General features: G+C 39.0%; 1 protein-coding gene across 19 annotated transcripts in view; it reads left to right on the plus strand.

Moving 5' to 3' along the window:
* The first annotated feature begins 942 nt into the window (after positions 1 to 942).
* Positions 943 to 21501, plus strand: part of AIG1 (androgen induced 1) — a 248097-nt gene continuing 227538 nt past the window's right edge. For 5 of the 19 annotated variants that reach the window (XM_045058129.1, XM_045058130.1, XM_045058136.1 and 2 more), the window contains exon 1: positions 957 to 1187. In XM_045058129.1, coding sequence (XP_044914064.1) covers positions 1047 to 1187 — 141 coding nt within the window. In that variant the 5' untranslated portion in view covers positions 957 to 1046. Of the gene's footprint in view, positions 1188 to 1312; positions 1673 to 8058; positions 8136 to 21501 lie in introns of those variants that run through there. The other 14 variants (XM_006932065.5, XM_045058134.1, XM_045058137.1 and 11 more) reach the window with 10 other exon arrangements.

Raw genomic sequence — 21501 nt, forward strand, 5'->3', positions numbered from 1 at the left:
TGACAACATTTACTGGAAGGCAGAGGGAATCCAGTTTATAGTTATTTTCCTTCCATTAAGCCTTGCTATTGTACGGTAGGAAAAAATAAGTAAAAGGGCAATACCAGTTTAACCCTCAAAAGATTAGTATTGAATTACACACCCGGGGTTTGCTTCCCAACTCCGACCGATTTGTTTCGAAGCTGAAAGCCATCTCGAACCAGAAACCATTATCTGACACTGCTTTCTCTACAACCTTTTATTTATAAACCTCTCGTCCAAAGGTTTATAAAGTTCATAGTCGGTCCTGTTGTATCATACATTGACACGCTATTTATAAACCTCCTGGGAAAAAGCACGGGGCAGGCCATCCGCTGGAACAGAATTCATAGGGGAATCTCAGAGCGATTAACAGTGGTCTATCACTAAAAATCCAGTTGGGTTCAAAACTAAGTCACTCGGAGCCACCGGCGCGCGGGTTCACACCCCACGGCCGGGCCTCCACGGGTCCCTCCGCGCTGAGCACCCGCCTTGGCCAGCAGGAACCCCCTCCGGCTCAGTCCCCGCGGCGGCGACGCCTGTCCACACTGGGGTCCCCTCCGTCAGGGCAGGTTTCCCGCCCTCCCGCCCGCTCTCTGCGGACCACGCTCCCTCTCCGGCCGGCAGAGGCCACCCGCCGCGGTCCCGGAGAGCGGCGCGCGCTTCCCGAGCCCTGGTCGCACTCGGAGGCCGCCCACCCACCCGTGGGACGCCTAGGGGGCGCCCGGGCCGGGTCTCCCGGGGCCCCTCGAACGCGGGAGCAGAATGACGGAGATGACGAAGGAGCTGACGCCACGCCGCCCGGCCGCGGCAGCAGCTAGTGTCCGCCGACGCCGCCCCGCCCGCGCAGGTCGCCGGGCGCTAGCGGTCGCCGGTCCCGTGGGGCGCGCCCGCCGCAGACCCCGCCCCGCTCCGCCCCGCCCCGCCCCGCGGCCGGCCGCTCCAGGGTTCCCCCGGCACCCGCCCCCGCGCGCCCTGCGCTCCCGCCCTTCCTCGTCGCCGCCCAGCCTGCCAGGCCTTTTGCGAACATGGCGCTTGTCCCGTGCCAGGTGCTGCGGGTGGCGATCCTGCTGTCCTACTGTTCTATCCTGTGCAACTACAAGGCCATCGAAATGCCCTCGCATCAGACCTACGGCGGGAGCTGGAAATTCCTGACGTTCATTGATCTGGTAAGGCCTTCCGCTCCCCTCCCCCGTCCGCCCTGCACCCCGAATCCGTGTGTGTGTGCGTGCGTGGGTGCGCCGGCACCTGCGCGCGCCTCCAGCCTCCACCCGTGTCCTCGCCTCTCCCCCAGTGATTGCGTCTAAAGGCCTGGCTGCCCCCCGCAGCAGCACCTCTGAACCACCCGTTACCTGGTAGCTGGGGCACGAATGGAGGTGGGCACAGCCAGGTGGTGGGGCTGTTTGGAGGGGAACCCAGACCAGCTTCTAAGAGGTGACACGGAAAGAGTCTCAACAAATGGATCAGACGACCTTGGTCATGAGTGGCCTCAGACCCATTCGCCCTCAGCGTGCTTCCCAGAGCACCCACCGTGGGATCAAGTTGCAGCAACAGAAGGAAACCTGGGTATTGTTGAATTACTTGGAGCTTCCTCAGAGAGAACCAAAATCCTCATAAAGAAGAGAAAGCGCCTAATAAAGTTGTCTTCTTTGCATCTGGTTTCTTACCCATTGTCAGTAATTTACTTCTAACCTTTCTCCCAGAAACATTAGGAGAGAGGCTTTCAAAATGCATTACCAGTAGGACTTTACACTCCTTATCTTTCCCCCTAAAGTCTGCAGTGGTTTGCATAAACAGTTCTGATGACACAACAGCATAACCTTGGCAGCTGCACTTGGTTTTGGGTTTTTTTGTTTTTTTTGTTTTGGTTGTTTTTATTTTTTTGAAATAAAGCTTATCCACTTCTGCAACTGAAAAGGCCAGAGCATCAGAACATGAGCATAAGGCCCAATAATGACACGGGGTGAAATCTAGGAGTTTAGGGGTGAAAGGTGACTAATTTAGGCTGTGTGGTTACACTAAACAATGACCAAATATGGGTAGAGGGTTAGAACAAATCAAGGAGTTCCAAAGACTAGAGAAAATGTAGAAGCAATTCCTAGGATGCCAGAACTGCCCATCCAAGATTATATATGAGATTGGCTGCACAAGCAAGATTGTAATCTTTAATTGTTGACCCTCCGTTTTGATGGAGAGAATGTGATACGTGTTCTAAGATATTTCCAAAGGCTTAGGATCCCTCAAAGAAATGCAGTTGAGGGCTTTTTGTTTAGAAATACCGTTTTATATTTGTTTCACTTTCCAAAAAGAATTTAAGTATCTTTTCGCAGCAGTTTCCAAACTATGCACATGCCCTTGGGCAACAAGACTTCTCAGGGCATAGAGTGTTTCAATGGTTTCAGTTTTCAGATCCTCAACTTCCATCTTTTTCTTGAAACTGATCTGCCTCTGAGCATGGATAATGTCTGCCAGTTCTTCTTTCTTCCTCATTCATGCAAGAGATGAGCACATGACAAGGCTCTGTGCTGTATTTCTCGGTTCCTTTTAGCATTCTGAATATGGATTGTCACCAAGACTCTCTTCACATTTGATTGAAAAACGAAGTCAGACTTGTTTGGACAGAAAGTTTTATTGGGTTGATTGGCTTGTCAATGAGGATTGGCTATGCCAATTATGTTATAGAGCAGACATTTTCCGTAGATTGAATGAGTGAAATCTGCAGCCCTGAGGTTCTGATAAATATGTATCAAAGCATTCAAAATCATGTTCCTTTTTCAAGTGTTTAAACTTACGTTAAAAATGTTTAGATGTTATTTAAAAATATGTGCATAGATTTTCGGAATTCTTTTAGGGGCTGCGTGAATAAAATTCCTCTTGGATCACTACCTTATCGCATTCCTTAATCAGATTGCACTAAGAGCTGGCCCACTCGTGTGTTGCCAGGGAGCGGTGATGAGTTGAAATACTGATGGGGACCCTACCAGGGCCATGGAAACTATGAACAGTTCTCAGAAGTACCTTTGCATTAAGAACAGTTTGGGGAGGTAAGGAAGGGGGTCAGCAGGTGAGGGGGGTAAAATTTGAGAGTATCAGCCCGTGAGAGAGGACACCTTCTCATGTTGGCATTGCTTACGTGTGTTACAAAATAAGGCTCTCAGGAAACAGTATACCTTTCACAACCTTTCTGTGACATGATACCAGAGTAGAGCCAATTTGGCTGTACTTGAACTGCCCTGCAATTTGTACTTAAGCGTTTGATGATTGGACATGCCTGTTTTCAATATATAATCACCACAAACATACTCTTACCTACTAGAATTCTGGCAATGAGTTCAAATTTGGTTCTGTTTGTTTCATATTTAGATTCAGTTTGTATAGTGCCTTCAAGCCAGTTGTTCAGACTTTTTACTTTCTGTGACTTCTGATTGAGATAGAATAATTATCTTTAATCAAGAGTTCCTGGGGCACCTGGGTGGCGCAGTCCGTTAAGCGTCCGACTTCAGCTCTGGTCATGATCTCACGGTTTGTGAGTTCGAGCTCTGACAGCACAGAGCCTGGAGCCTGCTTTGGATTCTGTGTCTCCCTCTCTCTCTGTGTCTCCCTCTCTCTCTGTCTCTCTCTCTGTCTCTCTCTCTCTCTCTCTCAAAAATAAAGATAAAAAAAATTAAAAAAAAAAAAAGAGTTCCTGTGAGGAAGTATGTCTAGAATATGTTCATAAAAACATTGATGCAAAGTATTATTTTTTTAATTATTAGAGACTTAGTGTCTTCAGAGTTTAAGCATGGTATGCTGTTGAAACAGACAAACTGTCAGTCCTTAGTAATGGCATGAAGAGATCAGGCTACTCTAATTTACCCATTTGACTTTTCATTTTTTTGCATGTTTAAAACAAACTATAGGGGCACCTGGGTGGCTCAGTTGGTTGAGCGTCCGACTTCAGCCCAGGTCACAATCCCGTGCTTCGTGGGTTTGAGCCCCATGTTGGGCTCTGTGTTGATGGCTCAGAGCCTGGAGCCTGCTTCAGATTCTGTATCTTCCTCTCTCTCTGCCCCTCCCCCGCTCTGTCTCTCTGTCTCCCAAAAATAAATAACCATTAAAAAAAATTTTTTTTAAACAAACTATAAACTTTATTACCTTAGGGCCTTTGGACAATTTTAATGATTCTAAACTCATTAGAGCAATTTTGGAGGCGGGATTCGCTTCTAAAACTTTAACGAGAAGGCCCTTTTTCTAAACAACTTGGATTGCAGAGCCAGGATGTTATCCTGGTGGCCACAGTCTGATTCTATGTTACACAGCATCAGTTTACTAGAATGTAAGTCAGGAAGGACTCTCAGGCTGCATGTATCTGGAAGCAGATAACCGGTTATGTGGTATTGGCCATTCCAGCTATATCCCTATCTTCCTTTGAGTGTTAGAGTCATCCCAGTAGAATCAGAGCTCATGCTTCAAAACAAGCACAAGTTACTGCTATCGGTAATCCTATAGTGTTCTTCCCCAAGAACTTCTTTTCCTAGCGTTGAAAAACTATAAGAGAACTAGAGTGTTTCAGAAATTCAAGTCAGTAAATAGAAATGGAATACTGGCTTGGTGTGGCAGGCAGACTAATGAGTCCTCCGTGATGTCCACATCTTCATCCCTAGAACCCATGGGTATGTTCGGTTACACGGCAAAGGGAAATTAAGGTTGCTAGTTGGCTGACATCAAAATAGGGAGGCTATCCCAGATTATCCATGTGATCCAGTGTAATCACAAAGGTTCTTAAAATGGAAGGAGGCAGAAGGGAAGAATCAGTTGGAAGAAGATGTGTCTGTGGAAGAGAGTCACAGAGAGACGCAACACTGCTGGGTTGGAAGGTGGAGGAAGGGGCCAAGAGCCAAGAAATGTGGGAGGTGTCTAGAAGCTGAAGACAGCAAGGAAATAAATTCTTCTCTAGAGCCTTGAGAAGAAACACAGTCCTGCTGACACCTTGATTTTTAGTCCAGTGAGACCCACTTTTGGACTTCTGACCTCCAGAACTATAAAATAATAAATTTGTGCTGTTCATGTCACTAAAATTATGGTAATTTGTTACAGCAGCAACAGAAAACTAGTACACTTGGCTTTAAATCCTCTGACCCAGAAAAAACCTTAAATGCTATTGTACTTATACAGTGACTCAACTAGTTCTTTATGTGTATTAGGTAACTGGTTAATTTTAGCTTTAACCAAAATACAGATTTTTGCCTACTGCATCTGATATGAAACTAACAACAGGCACTATGAGAGTCTATAAAAACTGAACAAGATTGGAAAAACTAGGTCTTTTCTTCTCTGTGACGTTATGCAACATCTCATGCCAGGAGCACGAACACTCTCTGAACTGGAAATGAGCTAGAAAGAAAGAAAATTGAAATGAACCAATGTTTAAGTATTTCCTTAGCCAGCATCACAGCTGATTAATTTTCTTGAAATGATGCAGATTCATTCACTTACTGGAGGATTAAAGGATAATTCTCCAAGTTATACAGGAATTGCTCCCAAAGATGGTAAAAATGAAGAATTAGAATACAACCAGAATAAATAAATTAAAAGAAAAAGGCAATTGTATGTTGAGGCTTCAAAGTAGTGGTGGAGTATAATAAACATTTGTAAACGTAAACATTTGAATAAATGGAAACTTTCCAAATATCCAATGAGTTTTCCTGTCCTATTTCCTCCTAAAACATTGAGAGTAATAGGGATTTTTGAAACATATCAACCAAAATTTTATTCAGATGTATATGGTAGAATGTATAACACACGAGTCAGAATCAACTTCTTTGAAAAACATGAACTGGACATTTGTTATATAAAAAATTAATACTGATCTTGAATATGTGACATTTTGATTAAAAAAAATTTTTTTAATGTTTATTTTCGAGACACAGAGAGATAGAGTGCAAGGGGTGGAGGGTCAGAGAGAGGGGGAGACACAGAATCCAAAGCAGGCTCCAGGCTCTGAGCTGTCAGCACAGAACCTGACTTGGGACTCACACTTACGAACCGCAAGGTCATGACCTGAGCCCTAGTCGGTCGCTCAACTGACTGAGCCACCCAGGTGGCCCGAGACATTTTGATTTTTAAAGACTGACACAGAAATAGGCTATTTCATTTGCTCTGATTTGTAGTGTTCACCATTTTGAGGGTTCTAGTTTCTTAGGGTTCCATTGTATTCATTGTTTCTCTTGTGCTGACTTTTCATTCATGCATTACCAGGACATTTGTTTAGACCTGGCCTCCCCAAAGTGTGGTCTGAGGACCAGCAGGAATGATCTTACCTGGGAGCTCATTAGATATGTGGAACTTCAGGCTCCACTCCCAACCTTCTGAATACAATCCAACGTTTGTTTTGTTTTGTTTTGTCTTCTTTTGTTTTTTTTAAGTAGGCTGAACTCCCAGCGCAGAGCCCAGTGCGGGGCTTGAGATAGCAAGACCTGAGCTGAGATCAACTGTTCAGAGGCTTAACTGACTGAGCCTCTCAGGCGCCCCTGAATATAAATAATCCACACTTTTAATAAGACCATTACGTGACTCCTGTGCGTGTTCTAGCTTGATACATACTGCTCTAGGCCAAACTGTTTTTGTTTTGTGGTTTAACATGGAATAGCTTATAGGATGCAGCCTCAATATATTAGTTCTGCCTACTGTATTTAAAACATACTTAAACATAGTTCAGAACATATTTCAGGTGACTTTTATTGTGACATAATTAAAAACAGGATGTAAAAAAATTACAACTTTAAAGTAAAAGAAAGGGACAAATATGTATGTCTCAGACACCAGGGATGGGTTATTTATTGCAGTTGAAAACCAAATTTAGCTGATCTTCAGGGCAACCAAGGCAAAAAAGAATACAGTTTTGATCCTAGCATTGGATAAAAGAAGCGTAGCAATTTATCAGGAAAAATATAGTTCTTTCCAGGCATTGGTTTTTCAAGGGTATTTCTCTCTCAGAGTGAGGGTAATTCTTGCTACTTTGCAAATTCAAGCAATTTCATGTAAAGGACATTGTCCTGTAATGTAATGGACATGTAATGTCCATTGTCATGTAAAGGGCATTGTCCTGTAATGTAATGGACATGTAATGTCCATTGTCATGTAAAGGACATTGGGTATGGGGCACCTGAGTGGATCAGTCTGTTAAAGGAAGGACTTTGGCTCAGGTCACGATATCGTGACCCATGAGTTTGGCCCATGTCCGGCTCTGTGCTGACAGCTCAGAGCCTGGAGCCTGCTTCGGATTCTGTGTCTTCCTCTCTCTCTGCTCCTCCTCCACTCCTGCTCTGTCTCTCTCTCTCTCTCAAAAATAAATAAACATTAAAAAAACAACAAATTTTAAAGGACATTGGGCAGCATAGTGGATGGATAATGCCTTTGATTTTTAGCAGAATACATAGAAATATTTTTATAATTGATGTTTCTTATATCAAGATTTTATGAAAGCCAAAAACATGGTCTTATATTTTGACTGGGTAAAGGCATTTTTGTAGAGGTTTAAAGTAATATAATCTAGGTATTTATTTTTGTTATCTAAATCCTTATTGCAAAAGAATTTAAGAAAACCACAGAGGGAGCAGGATAAATAAGGGCTCAGATGTTGAAAAGCTTGGGGTGTTCAAAGAGCAGGAAATGGTCAAGTATACCTAGGGGATACATTTTTTTGCGTTTAGACATGCTAAGAATTTTGGACATTAAAAACTAAAAATAAATTGCATAAGTATACTAATGCATTTAAGTTTGTCTTATATTTACTTATGTACTTATAATAAAATATTCTTGACTCTAGTTCATGGCTTAATTTTAAATAGGAAATAAAATATCTTGAGAAGAGATTCTGTGTATCATTATGTAACTATGGTACTTAGTTTTGCCAGTCAAAACCACAAAGTGCCATGTAAAGGCCAGTAGTTCATTGAGTACTCAGTGAACAAAATTAGGTGGGGTTTTGTTTGTTTGTTTGTTGTGTTTTGTTTGGATATTACACAAAGAGGGTGAGACAGCACTTTTTTTTTTTTTCAGTAGAATTGGACTTGACCCTAAAATGTGCCCATAAATTTTAAGGAAATCATGCTTTTTCCTAACCTGGGCGAAGAATTGTGAGTATAAAGCTTCACACAGAACCCACTTCACCCTCTTTGAAAAATGTTTCTTTTGGATTAGACATAAAATAGGGGCCTGGTTTTGTCAGAGTGGGGGAAATAGTTGATGATATAATCACCCATTCCCCTTTCTTAGTTGCAAATGTTATTGAAATTACAGAAAGTCATCTGACCACTAGTTGAGGTCACTTTTTTCCCCGTCCCCGCCATCCTTCTTGTCTGGTATAACATTTAGCAAAATTGGTAGCTGCTCTTGAGGGTTTTCATTTGTTTCTCTGCGTTGCCCTGAAATGTCATATGTTTCTGTGGAAGTGTGAACAATAGTACAATTTTCCATATTGAATCAGATGTTCCTGTGATCCAAGCATATTTGGAAAAACCTTACTGCTTCAGTAACAACATAGCTTTCTTTTGTGTCTGGCAGTCTGTAGCTAGGCAGTTAAAGGGCCCATTTCTCACCTGCAGAGTAGTCATGCCCCAGTCTGGTGAGCAGGGAGCTCTCTTTGAATGCGAAAGGCCCCTTGATCAGGTCCATTGTGGAGTGGAAAGTAGCTTTGATAAGCTTGATCAAGATATGCTAATCAAGAATAACCAGAGAAATTGCTTGACTTTGCAAAGTAGCAAGAATTACTCTCATTCTCAATCTTGAGAAAATGGAATGTGTTCATTACAGTGCTTTAGAAGCCTGGGATTCTAAAAAGTCAGACAATGATCTAGCCCCTTTGTATTGACTTATACTTAGACCTGTCAGACTGGGTTATAATTTAAAATTTTGATATCAGGGGCACCTGGGTGGCTCAGTCGGTTAAGCGTCCGACTTCGGCTCAGGTCATGATCTCGCGGTCCATGAGTTCGAGCCTCATGTTGGCCTCTGTGCTGACAGCTCAGAGCCTGGAGCCTGCTTCAGATTCTTTGTCTCCCTCTCTTTCTGCCCCTCCCCCACTCACATACACTCTCTCTCTCTCTCTCTCTCTCTCTCTCTCTCGAAAATAAACATTAAAAATTTTTAAAAAATAATATGTAGAATTATAGAGAATTTGTGCAATACAGAAGGCTACAGGAAAGAGTATATTCCATCTTAATGATCCCTAATTTTCTGTACATCTTAGCATTTTAGTGCTTCAAGATGGTATTTCAGAACTTCACACACAGAAGCATTCATAGAGAATCAGACTGCAGGTATATATGTATATGTATACATGCATATAGAGTCAGATTTCACAAAAAATTACATTCTTTGTAAAAAGTTATGTTTTTGAGTTACACAGAAAAATATTTATTACTCAGAGATACGAATGTTAGTATTTTGGTATTTGCCTTTTGAGCTGTATATGTATATATATACATATATACATGTATATATATATATGTATATATATACATATATACATGTATATATATGTATATATATATACATATATACATGTATATATATATACATGTATACATATATATATGTATACATATATACATATATATATACATGTATGTGTATATATATATATATATATATATATATATATATATATACTTGTCTTTAAAACACAAGTTCAGTGTATACATATGATTTGTGTGCATTCATTTTTAAAATTAACATACACCAGGGGGGCCTGGGTGGCTCCGTCAGTTAAGTGTCTGACTTGGGCTCAGGTCATGATCTCGCAGTTTGTGAGTTCGAGCCCTGTGTCGGGCTCTGTGCTGACAGCTCAGAGCCTGGAACCTGCTTCACTTTCTGTGTCTCCCTCTCTCTCTGCCCCTCTCCCGCTTGTGCTCTGTCTCTCTCTGTCTCTCAAAAATAAATAAACATTAAAAAACATTTTTTATACGTAAAATTAAATAAAATTAACATACACCAAATTTCACTTTTTGGTGTACAGTTCAGTGATTTTGACAGATGCATAGAGTCATGTAGCCATGATCACATAAAAATATCATTTTATGCTGACTCCTTATAGTCAAATCCTTCCCTGGGACCACAGATTTGTTCTCTATTCCTATAGTTTTGCCTTTCTAGAAAAATATATAAGGCATACCATATGTAGTTTTTGAGTCTGGCTCTTTTCATTTAGCATAACGCATTTCAGATTCCTCCACGTTGTATACAATAATAGTTTGTTCCATTTTATTGCTGAGTAGTATTCCATGGCATTGATGTACCATTTTGTTGATTATTCATAAGTTAGAGTAGTTTGAGCTTTTTCTAGTTTGAGGTGATTATGAAAAAAGCTGCTATAAACATTTACATACAAGTTTTTATGTGAACATGAGTTTTCATTTTGGAGGGTAGTGGAATTGGTTGGTTATACGGCAAATATATGTTTGACTAGATAAGAGACCACCAGCCTGTTTTCCAGAATGGAGGCGCCGTGTTGCATTGCCATTAGCGATGCTTGAGAGTTCCAGTTGCTCTGTGTCCTCATCAGTGTGTGGTATTGTCAGTCTTTCTTCTAGTGTAATGATTCCTACGGATGTGTCGTCGTATCTCATTGTAGTTTTAATTTGAGTTTCCCTCATGCCTAATGATGTTAAGCTTTTTTTTCTGCGCATTGTTTGTCATATGTGTATCGTCTTTGAAATGTCTGTTCAAATCTTTTGCTCATTAAAAAAATAGATTGTTTTCTTATTGTTAGGATTTGAGAGCGTTTGTGTTTGCCAGATAACAGTTCTCTGCCAAATATGTGATTTGTAAATTTTTTTTCCTGGGGTATCTTTGCATTTTATTAGCAGTGCCTTTTGCAGAGCCGAAGTTTATCCTTTTGATGACATCCAGTTAAGTACGTTTTTTTCTTTTATGGAACATACTTTTGATGTTTATTTAAGAACTCTACTTAACCCAAGCTCACAAAGAGTTTCTCCTCTAATTCTGTCTAGAAGTTGTATAGTTTTAGATTCTACATTTAGGCCTATGATCTATTTTGACTTTGTTTTTTGGGTATGGTGTGAGGTAAATGTTGAGTCCCCCCCCCCAACCCCCACCTTGTTTTTTGCATATGGATGTACAATTGTTCCAGGACCATTTCTTGAAAAGGCTGTCCTTTCATTTTTGTCCAAAATCAATTTGACTTCATTGTAGGTCTGTTTCTGCTGTACATGTTTCTCTGTTCACAAGAACCACACTGTGTTCATTACTGCAGCTTTACTCTAAGGAGTCTTCAAAGTAGGTAGTGGGGGTCTTCCAACTTTCTTCTTTTTCAAGATTTGTTGAGGCTAGTCTAATTACTTTGTAGAACACCCTTGTCAGTATCTATAAATAATCCTGCTGGGAGTTTTTGAGAGAGATTCATTGAATCTGTAGAACAATTTAAAGAAAATTGACATCTTAACAATATTTACTCATCCAATTCATGCACATAACATACTTCTCCATTTATTGAGATCTTCAGTTTCTTTCATTGGAGTTTAGTAGTTCTCAGCCTATGGCTCCTACACATATTTTATTAGATTTATACCTATGTGTTTTATTTTTATTAGTACTATTATAAACGGTACTTGAAAAATTATTCTTTTATCAAATTTTTTCAAGTATAATTAATATACGGTGTTATAGTAGTCTCAGGTGTACCATATAATGATTCAACAATTCAATTCATTTCTTAGTGCTCATCAAGGTAAGTGTACTCTTGGTCCACTTTATCTGTTTTCCCCATCCCCCCCCCCCACCTCCCCCTTGGAAACTACCAGTTCTCTACATTTAAGAGTATGTTTTTTTGTCTCTTTTTTTCTTAGTTTGTTCATCTGTTTCTCAAGTTCCACATATGAGTAAAAGCATATGGTATTTGTCTTTCTCTGACTGTCTTACTTCACTTAGCATGATACTCTCTAGGCCCATCCATGTTGTTGGAAATGGCAAGTAAATCTTTTATATTTAAGTGACATTTTTATTGAGACAGTTGTAGATTCGTATCAGTTGTAAGATACAACACAGAGAGATCAGTGTAGGCTTTACTCAGTTTCCCCCTGTAGCGACGTCTTGTACTTTAGTATATCACAACCAAGATATTGACATTTAAACAGTCAAGATATGAAACAGTTCCCTTACCACAAGGACCCCTCATGTAACCTTTTTATGGATGCATGCACCTTCTTCCTCTACCTCATCCCTGCCCCGTGGCAACCATTAATTTATTTCCCATTTCTATGACTTTGTCATTTCAAGAATCTTATATAAATGAATTGATATACACATAACTTCTTAGAATTGGCTTTTTTCACTCAGAATAATTCTCTGGAGATTCACCCAAGTTGTTATATGTGTCAATAGTTTGTTCCTTTTTATTGCTGAGTAGTATTTCATGGTATGAATGTACCACAGTTTAACTAGTCACCTATTAAAGGACATCTGGATTGTTCCAAGTTTTGAGCTATTATGAATAAAACTGTATGAACCTTCATGCACAGGTTTTCGTGTGAACATAAGTTTTCCTGTCTGTGGCAGAAAAATTAAGAAGGCAATTGCCGGGTTGTGTGGCATTTGCAGACTTAGTTTATTATTATTATTATTATTATTATTAATTTCATTTGATTTTTTTTCATTTTTACATATTTTATGTAAATTCTTTTTTTAATTTTGCAAACTTCGTTTTGTTTTTTTTTTTTAAACGTTTATTTATTTTTGGGACAGAGAGAGACAGAGCATGAACGGGCGAGGGGCAGAGAGAGAGGGAGACACAGAATCGGAAACAGGCTCCAGGCTCCGAGCCATCAGCCCAGAGCCCGATGCGGGGCTCGAACTCACGGACCGCGAGATCGTAACCTGGCTGAAGTCGGACGCTTAACCGACTGCGCCACCCAGGCGCCTCGCAAACTTCGTTTTAAAAGAAACTTCCCAGGACAAGAGAGTGGCTGTACCATTTTTCATTTCCACCAGCAATGTGTGAGCAATGCAGTTTCTCCTCATTCTTGCCAGTTAGTTGATGTTATTTGTCATTTTAGCCATTTGATTGGTGTGTAGTGGGATCTCATTGTGGTTATAATTTGCATTTCTCAAATGGCTAATAATATTGCACATATTTTCATGTGCTTGCTTGCCATGTGTATATTCTCCTCAGTGAAACATAGTATTGTTTTGTTTATTGTTAATATATAGCATATAGAGATGCTAAATTCACTTATTCATTCTAAGAACTTTGCCATAGATTCCATGGGATTTTCTTTTTATATATATATAGTCATGTCATCTACTAATAGAGACAGTTTTTTTCCCCCAATCTTCATGGCTTTTATTTCTTTTGCATGTGTTATTGCATTGGTTAAGACTTCTAGTACAGTACTGGACAGAAGTTGTGAGAGTGGATATCCTTGCCTTATTTCTTTTTCAGGAGTAAAACTCGTTTGCAGTTAATTATGATGTTAGCTATAAATCGTGTTGCAAATAGTCTATCAATTTGAGTATCTTCCCTTCTTTTCCTAGTTTGCTGAGAGTTACCTTTTTCAGCTCTTCTCTCTCCATGATTTCTCCCATACTTTTCAATTCTCAGATGCTCCTTTTCTTGGTTCCTTTGGCCAGAAAATGGAATGCTTTCAGAATTTTAGCCTCCCATACTGTCATGTAGTCCTACACAATTGCGGCTGCCTTCACAGGGGTGCAGCAAGAGAAGAAAACCCATAACCCTCCAATACTCTCTGTACACGAGGGCTTCCTTTTTCCCAATTCCTCTGGCTAGAGAGATGGGTTTTCCACTGTGCTATTGCCAGTGTAGCTCTGTAGCTGAGAGGAAAATAAAAGAGGGAAAAGTAGAGGGCGGGGAAAGGTCTCCCTCATGATCTCTAAAATGTGGGAATCTTTTCCTCAGTCTTCTGGCTATTTTTCCTAGAATTTGTGCTGTCAGTGCTAGCTGCATGATCCCAAGACTCAGCTCACCCTCAGGTCAAATTTAGGGAAGAAAGGAAAAATAAAATCCACCAACCTCACCCCTTATGCATCCTTATTCAAGTTTTTACGTTAGTTCCCAATCCATCTGCTATGTGTACTTATCAACATCCTCAGGTAGTTGATTTTTGTGGGGTTTTTTTTCAGGGTTATTAGTTGTAATTAGTGAGAATGATGGTCTATAGTCAGTTTTCTCCATTTTGGCTGGCACCAGAATTAGCTTACATATAATGTTAATTCCTGTTTTTTCCCGCTTAGCATATTTTGTAAACATTTGCCTCTGCCATTATACATTCTTCCATAACCTCATTTTAATGACTGCATATTCCTTAATATGGATGCTTATATTGATTGTCGCAGGGAACAGATAAATCTTTACACACATTTGTGATTATTTTCTTCAGATAAATTCTTAGAGGCAGAATTATTATAGTAAAGTCTTCAAAAGATGATCTCCAATCAAGAGACGATCTTAAATCAATCCAAATACACACTGTCACATATTTGGAGTACTTATGTCTCTATATTCTAGTTAACACTATGAATAGAAAACTACTTTCACTGATCGCTCAAGATGCTTAAACTTAACAATTTTCTGTCCAGGAGATGCCCTGCAAATATTTCATTACGTATCTCATAAGTATGAAAGATTAGCTGTCTTTGACTCTGTGTTTACAAAAACCTGTGCTATTAAGCACATTTAGTTTGGGCTCATACGTATTTGAGCCAAACATAAATCTTCAATTGCCTACAACATCCTAATTAGGACAGAATTGACATGGATAAAGTGAGCAAGAATAATTTGCAGTGCACGATGATCATGGGTTTTCTTGTACATTCCATTCATCTTGCATGAAAATTGTACTTTAGCTGAGTCAGGAATGATTGACTAGAGCCAATCTGAAAGGCTACATCAGGAGTCTGAAGAAAGTATGTTAGCTATAACATTACACGTCATTTTCTTTGTAATTATAGTGATACGTCTTTGCTATTTTTTTTAAAGAGACGTATGAACATTAAGAATGCATGTAGAATGGGGAAATATCCTCTTCTAAAATATGAAAGCATGTGTTCTATGCGAGAACAGATCACTTCTATGATCTGTCAGAGAAGAAAGATGGCACATAAATTGGGCAATTTGAGTGAGTTTAATGAAGGAATGGTTTACAAGTGTGGACAGAGTCAATAGAGAAGTCATAAGATACAATACAAAACCTGCAGGCTAATAACAGGGGGGCAGGTTACCACTGCTAGACCTGAGCGGTGACTTTGGTGCTCATGCAGCATGCAGGGACCTTTCAGGAACTGAGTAAGTAAAACAAATACCCCGAGTTTCCTTTCCTTCCTCTGTCTGATTTCCTGACAGTATTCCTCATTGACTAAATCCTACAAAAAGTCAGAGGGTAAGAAAGCCTCTTCATGTAGTGCACAAAGATCTACCAAAGTGAATATAGGAAAAATTGTTGAACTTAAATCCCTGACTACAAATACATTAAGAAGTCTTTGGTTATTTTGCAGCTATTTGTATATGATGAAAGAACATTTATGTTTCACAAGTTATTTGTTTATAATTCAATAATATATAAAATGATAATGATAATGCTTAACATGTAACTTGTAGTAAAATATACTTTCAGTTTATTGGAGAATTATATACAACATGTTGTATACCTGTTATATAGAGGCTTTATAGCATAAGACGTGAGCACTTAGGTTCAAGAATCAGACTGAATTTGAATCCCAGCCTTCCCATCTACCAGTGATCTGACTCTGGGTAAATTTATTATCTTCTCTAAGGCCTATTTTTTTTATTTGCTAAATGGTAATAATGATAGTATCTCTCACAGAGAGGAGTGAGAATTAAATGAGGTAATTGCATAGCTTAATGCCTAGCATGTATCAGATACTTAATAGGTGTTATCTGTTATTATTATAATTGTTACATATATAGCTATAATCAGGGACAAGAACCACAGTTTAAGAGAACCGTGGTCATTTTAAGATGAAAGTGATTACTTCTCTAAGTATAGTGTTCAGAAAGGATAGAGTTCAGTGATTAAGTACGCAGACTCTTGAGTAAAACCTCTGCTTTGTGCTGTAGTTTCTTCATCTGAATATTAGGGATGACAGAAATATATGTGTGTGTATGTATATATATAGACATATATATAGATATAGATATATGGAAAGGATGAACATTCACAATAATTTTAAAAATTTAGAATTTATAGCCAGATTTATTCTCCAGAATCTGAGAGAATAGTCCATGAAAGCCAGGGCTCATAAAGTTGTTTCCAGATATGTAATTGATAACCCCTCATATCTGCTGGTCTAAAAGCTGAGATGATGGTTCTGTCAGGGATAAAGTATTTGGAAAGACTAATTTTTATCCATGAGGTAGATCTGGAAGGCAGTCAAAGTGTTGTCTGACTGGTTTCTATAAAACCCAGAAAACAAGAGGGCAGGAAGGAAGTTGGAAGAAGACTAATTGCATTGCACTCTGGGAGATGTCTTATACACAAAGTGTTGGCAGTTCCTGCTAATAAGAAGACACCTGTTGGTAGTAGTGTACTCTGGGATTTAGTTTCTTTTTCACGTGCTCCCTTACTTCAGTGTGACAGAGAACCAACCTATGAATCGGGGGAAATGCCATCTCAATAGAACAGAGGTTATCTACATGGAAGCTTAGGAAATACTATACAGACCTAGTAAGACCAAATATTTCCTAGCAGAGATAAACATCAATGAGTACATAAGAACAACTGTATGGTAAATAATCTTTGACAAAGCAAGAAAGAATATGCAATGGAAAAAAAGACAATCTCTTCAACAAATGGTGTTGGGAAAACTGGACCACTTTCTTACACCATACACAAAAATAAATTCAAAATGGATTAAAGACCTAAGTGTGAGACAGGAAACCACCAACATCCTAGAGGAGAACACAGGCAGTAACCTCTTTGACCTCGGCTGCAGCAACTTCTCACTCAATGTGTCTCCAGAGGCAAGGGAAACAAAAGCAAAATTGAACCACTGGGACTTCATCAAGATAAAAGGCTTCTGCACAGTGAAGGAAACAATCAGCAAAACTAAAAGGCAACCTATGCAATGGGAGAAGGTATTTGCAAATGACATATCTGATAAAGGGTTAGTGTCTAAGATCTATAAGGAACTTATCAAACTCAACACCCAAGAAACAAATAATCCAGTTAAGGAATGGGCAGAAGACATGAATAGATATTTATAATTAGTAAACAGACATAACAGATATTTATAATTAGTAACTGAAAGTACTAAGCTGAGCAGTGTTGCTTTTTGCTGCTTTCATTGCAGTTTACATGAAAGCATATAAATTGTTATGCCTAAACTAGGGCTAAATTATCTTTTCTAAACCATTAGTATGCTTTTAGCATTGATCAGTCTAAAGGGCAATTCCAGCCTTCTGTAGGCCTATCTAGTATGAGAATGACTAAGATATTTTAAAGGCCTCATCCAATCAGACTGACCCCCTCTTTGCTCTTAAATTGCAATTTCAAATAACATAGAATTTTAAAAAAGAAGAACCTTGTGTTATTGTCACTGTAGCCTTGATACCTCACAATGTGAATTTCCTTGGGTTAAGATTTCGCTTATGTTTATTTGAACATACTGCTATGTTGATATGGTCAATCAATGCTGCATGACAGTAACTGATAAGCAATTTTCCTAGTGACTTCTCTGTCTTTGAAAAAGTAATTTCAAAAAAAGAATAAATATACCTTTCAATCAAAACATGGATCTCGTGGCGCTTGGGTGGCTCAGTCGGTTAAGCTTCTAACTTTGACTCAGGTCATGATCTTATGGCTCGTGAGTTCGAGCCCCGCATCGGATCTGACAGCTCAGACCCTGGAGCCTGGAGCCTGCTTCAGATTCTGTGTCTCCTCTCTCTTTCCCCCTCCCCTACTCATGCTCTGTCTCTCTTTCTTAAAAATAATAAACATTAAAAAAAATTAAAAAAAAACATGGATCTCTATCAAACATAAGTTAGAAGTAAATAGGAGTGTATCATAGATACTATAATACAATTACAATTGCTTTGTTTCTACTTTATACTTGTACTGGAGGGCATCCTAGCATTATAATTTAGAATGAATTTCTTCTGATAATACTTAAACTTTTTCCATATATTAACACCAGTTAAAGTCATAATTTGACTCTAATAGACATATCTGAGCCAGTTTCTGTTTGCCACAGAAAAGCCATTATGATGTGACCTAATTTAACATTTAAAAAATTGCCATTAGTGACCTTAGGCCCAAATAGAAAGGTAGCAGCATTGTACCAGAAGATCTAAATCATAAAAGAAAAGAGATTTTTTTCCTAGGAGAATGCCTGTCAGATGTACCCTTGCTCTTTGCTGAAACGGGGCCTGCTGTTATTTTGTAGTTGGGAGAATTTCTCAAATATTCTGCTGCAGTACCTTTCCCAGCCATTATATCCGCTCTTGTTTTTTTTTTTTTCTTCTTGCATAACTTCTGTGGTCTGATATTATAAGCACACCCTTACAAATCGTCAACTATGCTATCCCTTTTTGCCTTCAGTCTTATTTGTCTAGAATATGTGTAATTCGGGTTAAACCCAACCACTTGCCTATTCATGCTTGCACCTGAGCAGCTGAGCATGATTAAAAAAATTCACGGAAGCATGATGTTTGATCCTGCTTGATATTTATGACCACAAATACATAGTGGACCCTCAGCACTGCCCAACACCGTACTACATTTCCCTAGTCATTTTAATCTCCTATTCTCACAGTGCCTCTTGTGCCAATTTTCTTTGTCCTGGAATCTTGGTCATTCCCTCCCTGATCCTCTCTCTTAGATCTCTTTCTCACTCCAAGAACAGACTTCATACTGGCTGGAGAGTGTAATGAACTTGTGGTTTGTTTCAATGTGAAAGTCAAAGCAGTCAGAAGAAACTTCTACATTCTCCCGCCATCAGATTTGCCCATCTCCCTTCATCTGAATCTGAATTCCAGTCCCCTTCTGTTACAATGGATGAACTGTTAGTACTTCCCAGGGCAACTCCTCCACCTGTACCTGGACTCCACAACCTCTTGCCTACTTGAGCATTCCCTTTCTGGAAGTCTGTCCTCTCTCCCCTACATTTTCCATTTTGAGTGCTTCATTTCCATCAATCTACAAACATACTGTGTTATCTCTCAACATAAGCAAAACAAAGTAAAATTTATCGTGGTCTTGACTCTTTTAGTGCCACCTTATTTCTCTTGTTCTGTTTTCAGCAAAGCTCCTTGAAAGAACTGTCTACACTTTTAGTTTCCACTTCCTCTTTTCGCATTCTTTCTTAAACCCATTCCGCTCTGCTGAAAAGTCTCTAATTTAGGTCATCAGTGGCCACCACGTTGCCAAATGTAATGGTCAATTCTGACTCTTCATTTAACTGAAGTTCTCAGGAATGCTTGATCCAGTCCTATACCTTCTCTTTCTTGAAACACTTTCTTAAAACTTGGTTTCAGGCAAACATACTCTCCTGACTTTCTTCCTACTTTTCTGGCTATTTCTTCTTAGTCTCCTTTGCTGGTTTCTCTTCCTTTTTTTAGCCTTTCAGTGCTGAATGCTCCAGAAATCAGTCCTAAACTCTCTTCACTGTACAGTCTACATTCACTTCTTTGGGCATCTTACCCACATTATGGCTTTAAATACCTCCTATGGGAGGATGATCCTCCATATTTGTATCTTGAGTCCCAATCTCTCTGAGTTCCATATTCCTATATCTAACTTCCTGCTTTCTGTCTCCGCTTAGAGGATTAATATGCATTTCAAACTTAAGCTCAGAAACAATTTTTGGTTTCACCTCCCAAAACTATTTTACGTCATTGTTTTCTATCTCAGTAAATAGCACCATCATCCAGGACTATGATGTTGGACACATCCAGAGTGCATTATTTTTATGGGTTAATTGAATTTTTATTTGTATTTTCTGTGGATTTTCCCAAAGGATATCTCATTTATTCCAAATGGACCTGAAAATGTAAATGATTTGGCAACCATATCTGGCTCTTGAAATTTGCAACCTACCTGCACAGCTTCTATAGTGATTACATGATGAAAATGATCAACTAATATCCCTTTCTGTGAGAAATTGTGAAAATCAGAGAATAACTTTAATATTGGTCAAAGCACATAATGCCAAAAAAAAATCTTTCAACCAGTTTTAAATATTGGACAGAGTTTAACAAAAGGTTTTTGATTAAAAAAATTTGTTTTTATTTGGCATTTAGGGGAGTAACCACACATTTTTTTTATTTTGCCAAAGATGGCCATATTTGTTTTTAATTAAAAAAGTGGTGACTTTATGTAGGAAATTGAAAGAATTGGCCAAAAATACTATTGGAACTAATGATTATAGCAAGATTGCAGGATACACTTACTTTCCTATATACTAGTAAAGAACACATAGAATTTGAAATTAAAAACACAATACCATTTACATTAGGACCCCCAACACTGAAATGCTTAGGTATAAATCTAACATAATATGTACAAAATCTATATAGGAAAACTACAAAACTCTGATGGCTAGAACCAAAGAAGAACTGAATAAATGGAGAGATATTCTGTATTTATGGATAGAAAGACTCAATATTGTCAAGATGTTAGTTCTTCCTTACTTGATCTGTAGATTCAATCTTATCCTAATCTGAATCCCAGCAAGTATTTTGTTGAGTATCAACATACTGATTCTAAAGTTTGTATGGAGAGGGAGAAGACTCAGATTAGTCAACACAATACTGAAGGAGAACAAAGTTGGAGGACTGATACTACCTGACTTCAAGACTTAATGAAAGCTATCGTACTGCAGGCAGTGTGGTATTGGAAAAAGAACAGCTAAATGGGTCAATGGAACAAAATAGGAGAGACTACAAATAGACCCATGTAAATACAGACAACTGATCTTTGACAAAAAAGCAAAGATAGTCTTTGCTGGAGTTAGACATTCACATGCAAAAAATGAATCTAGACACAGACCTTACACCCTTCACAAAAATTAACTCAAAATGGATCACAGACCTAAATGTAAAATGCCAAACTATAAAACTCCTAGAAGTTAATATAGGAGAAAACCTAGATGACTCTGGGTATGGTGATGACTTTTTAGATACTACACCAAAAGCATGATCCAGGAAAGAGATCTTTGATAAGCTGGACTTCATTAAAATAACAAACTTATGCTTTGTGAAAGATGAGAAAAGGAGAAGACAAGCCACAGACTGGGAGAAAATATTTGCAAAAGTTATGTCTAATAAAGCACTGCTGTACAAAATGTACAAAAAACTCTTAAACTTTGGGGTGTTTGGGTGGCTCAGTCAGTTGAGCATCTAACTCTTGATTTTGGCTCAGGTCATGATCTCACAGTTCATGAGATTGAACCCTGCTTCAGGCTGTGTGCTGACAACAGGGAGCCTGCTAGGGATCCTCTCTCCCTCCCTCTCTG

Source organism: Felis catus, chromosome B2 (assembly GCF_018350175.1).
Source record: "Felis catus isolate Fca126 chromosome B2, F.catus_Fca126_mat1.0, whole genome shotgun sequence".
In the NCBI taxonomy this organism is placed as follows: domain Eukaryota; kingdom Metazoa; phylum Chordata; class Mammalia; order Carnivora; family Felidae; genus Felis; species Felis catus.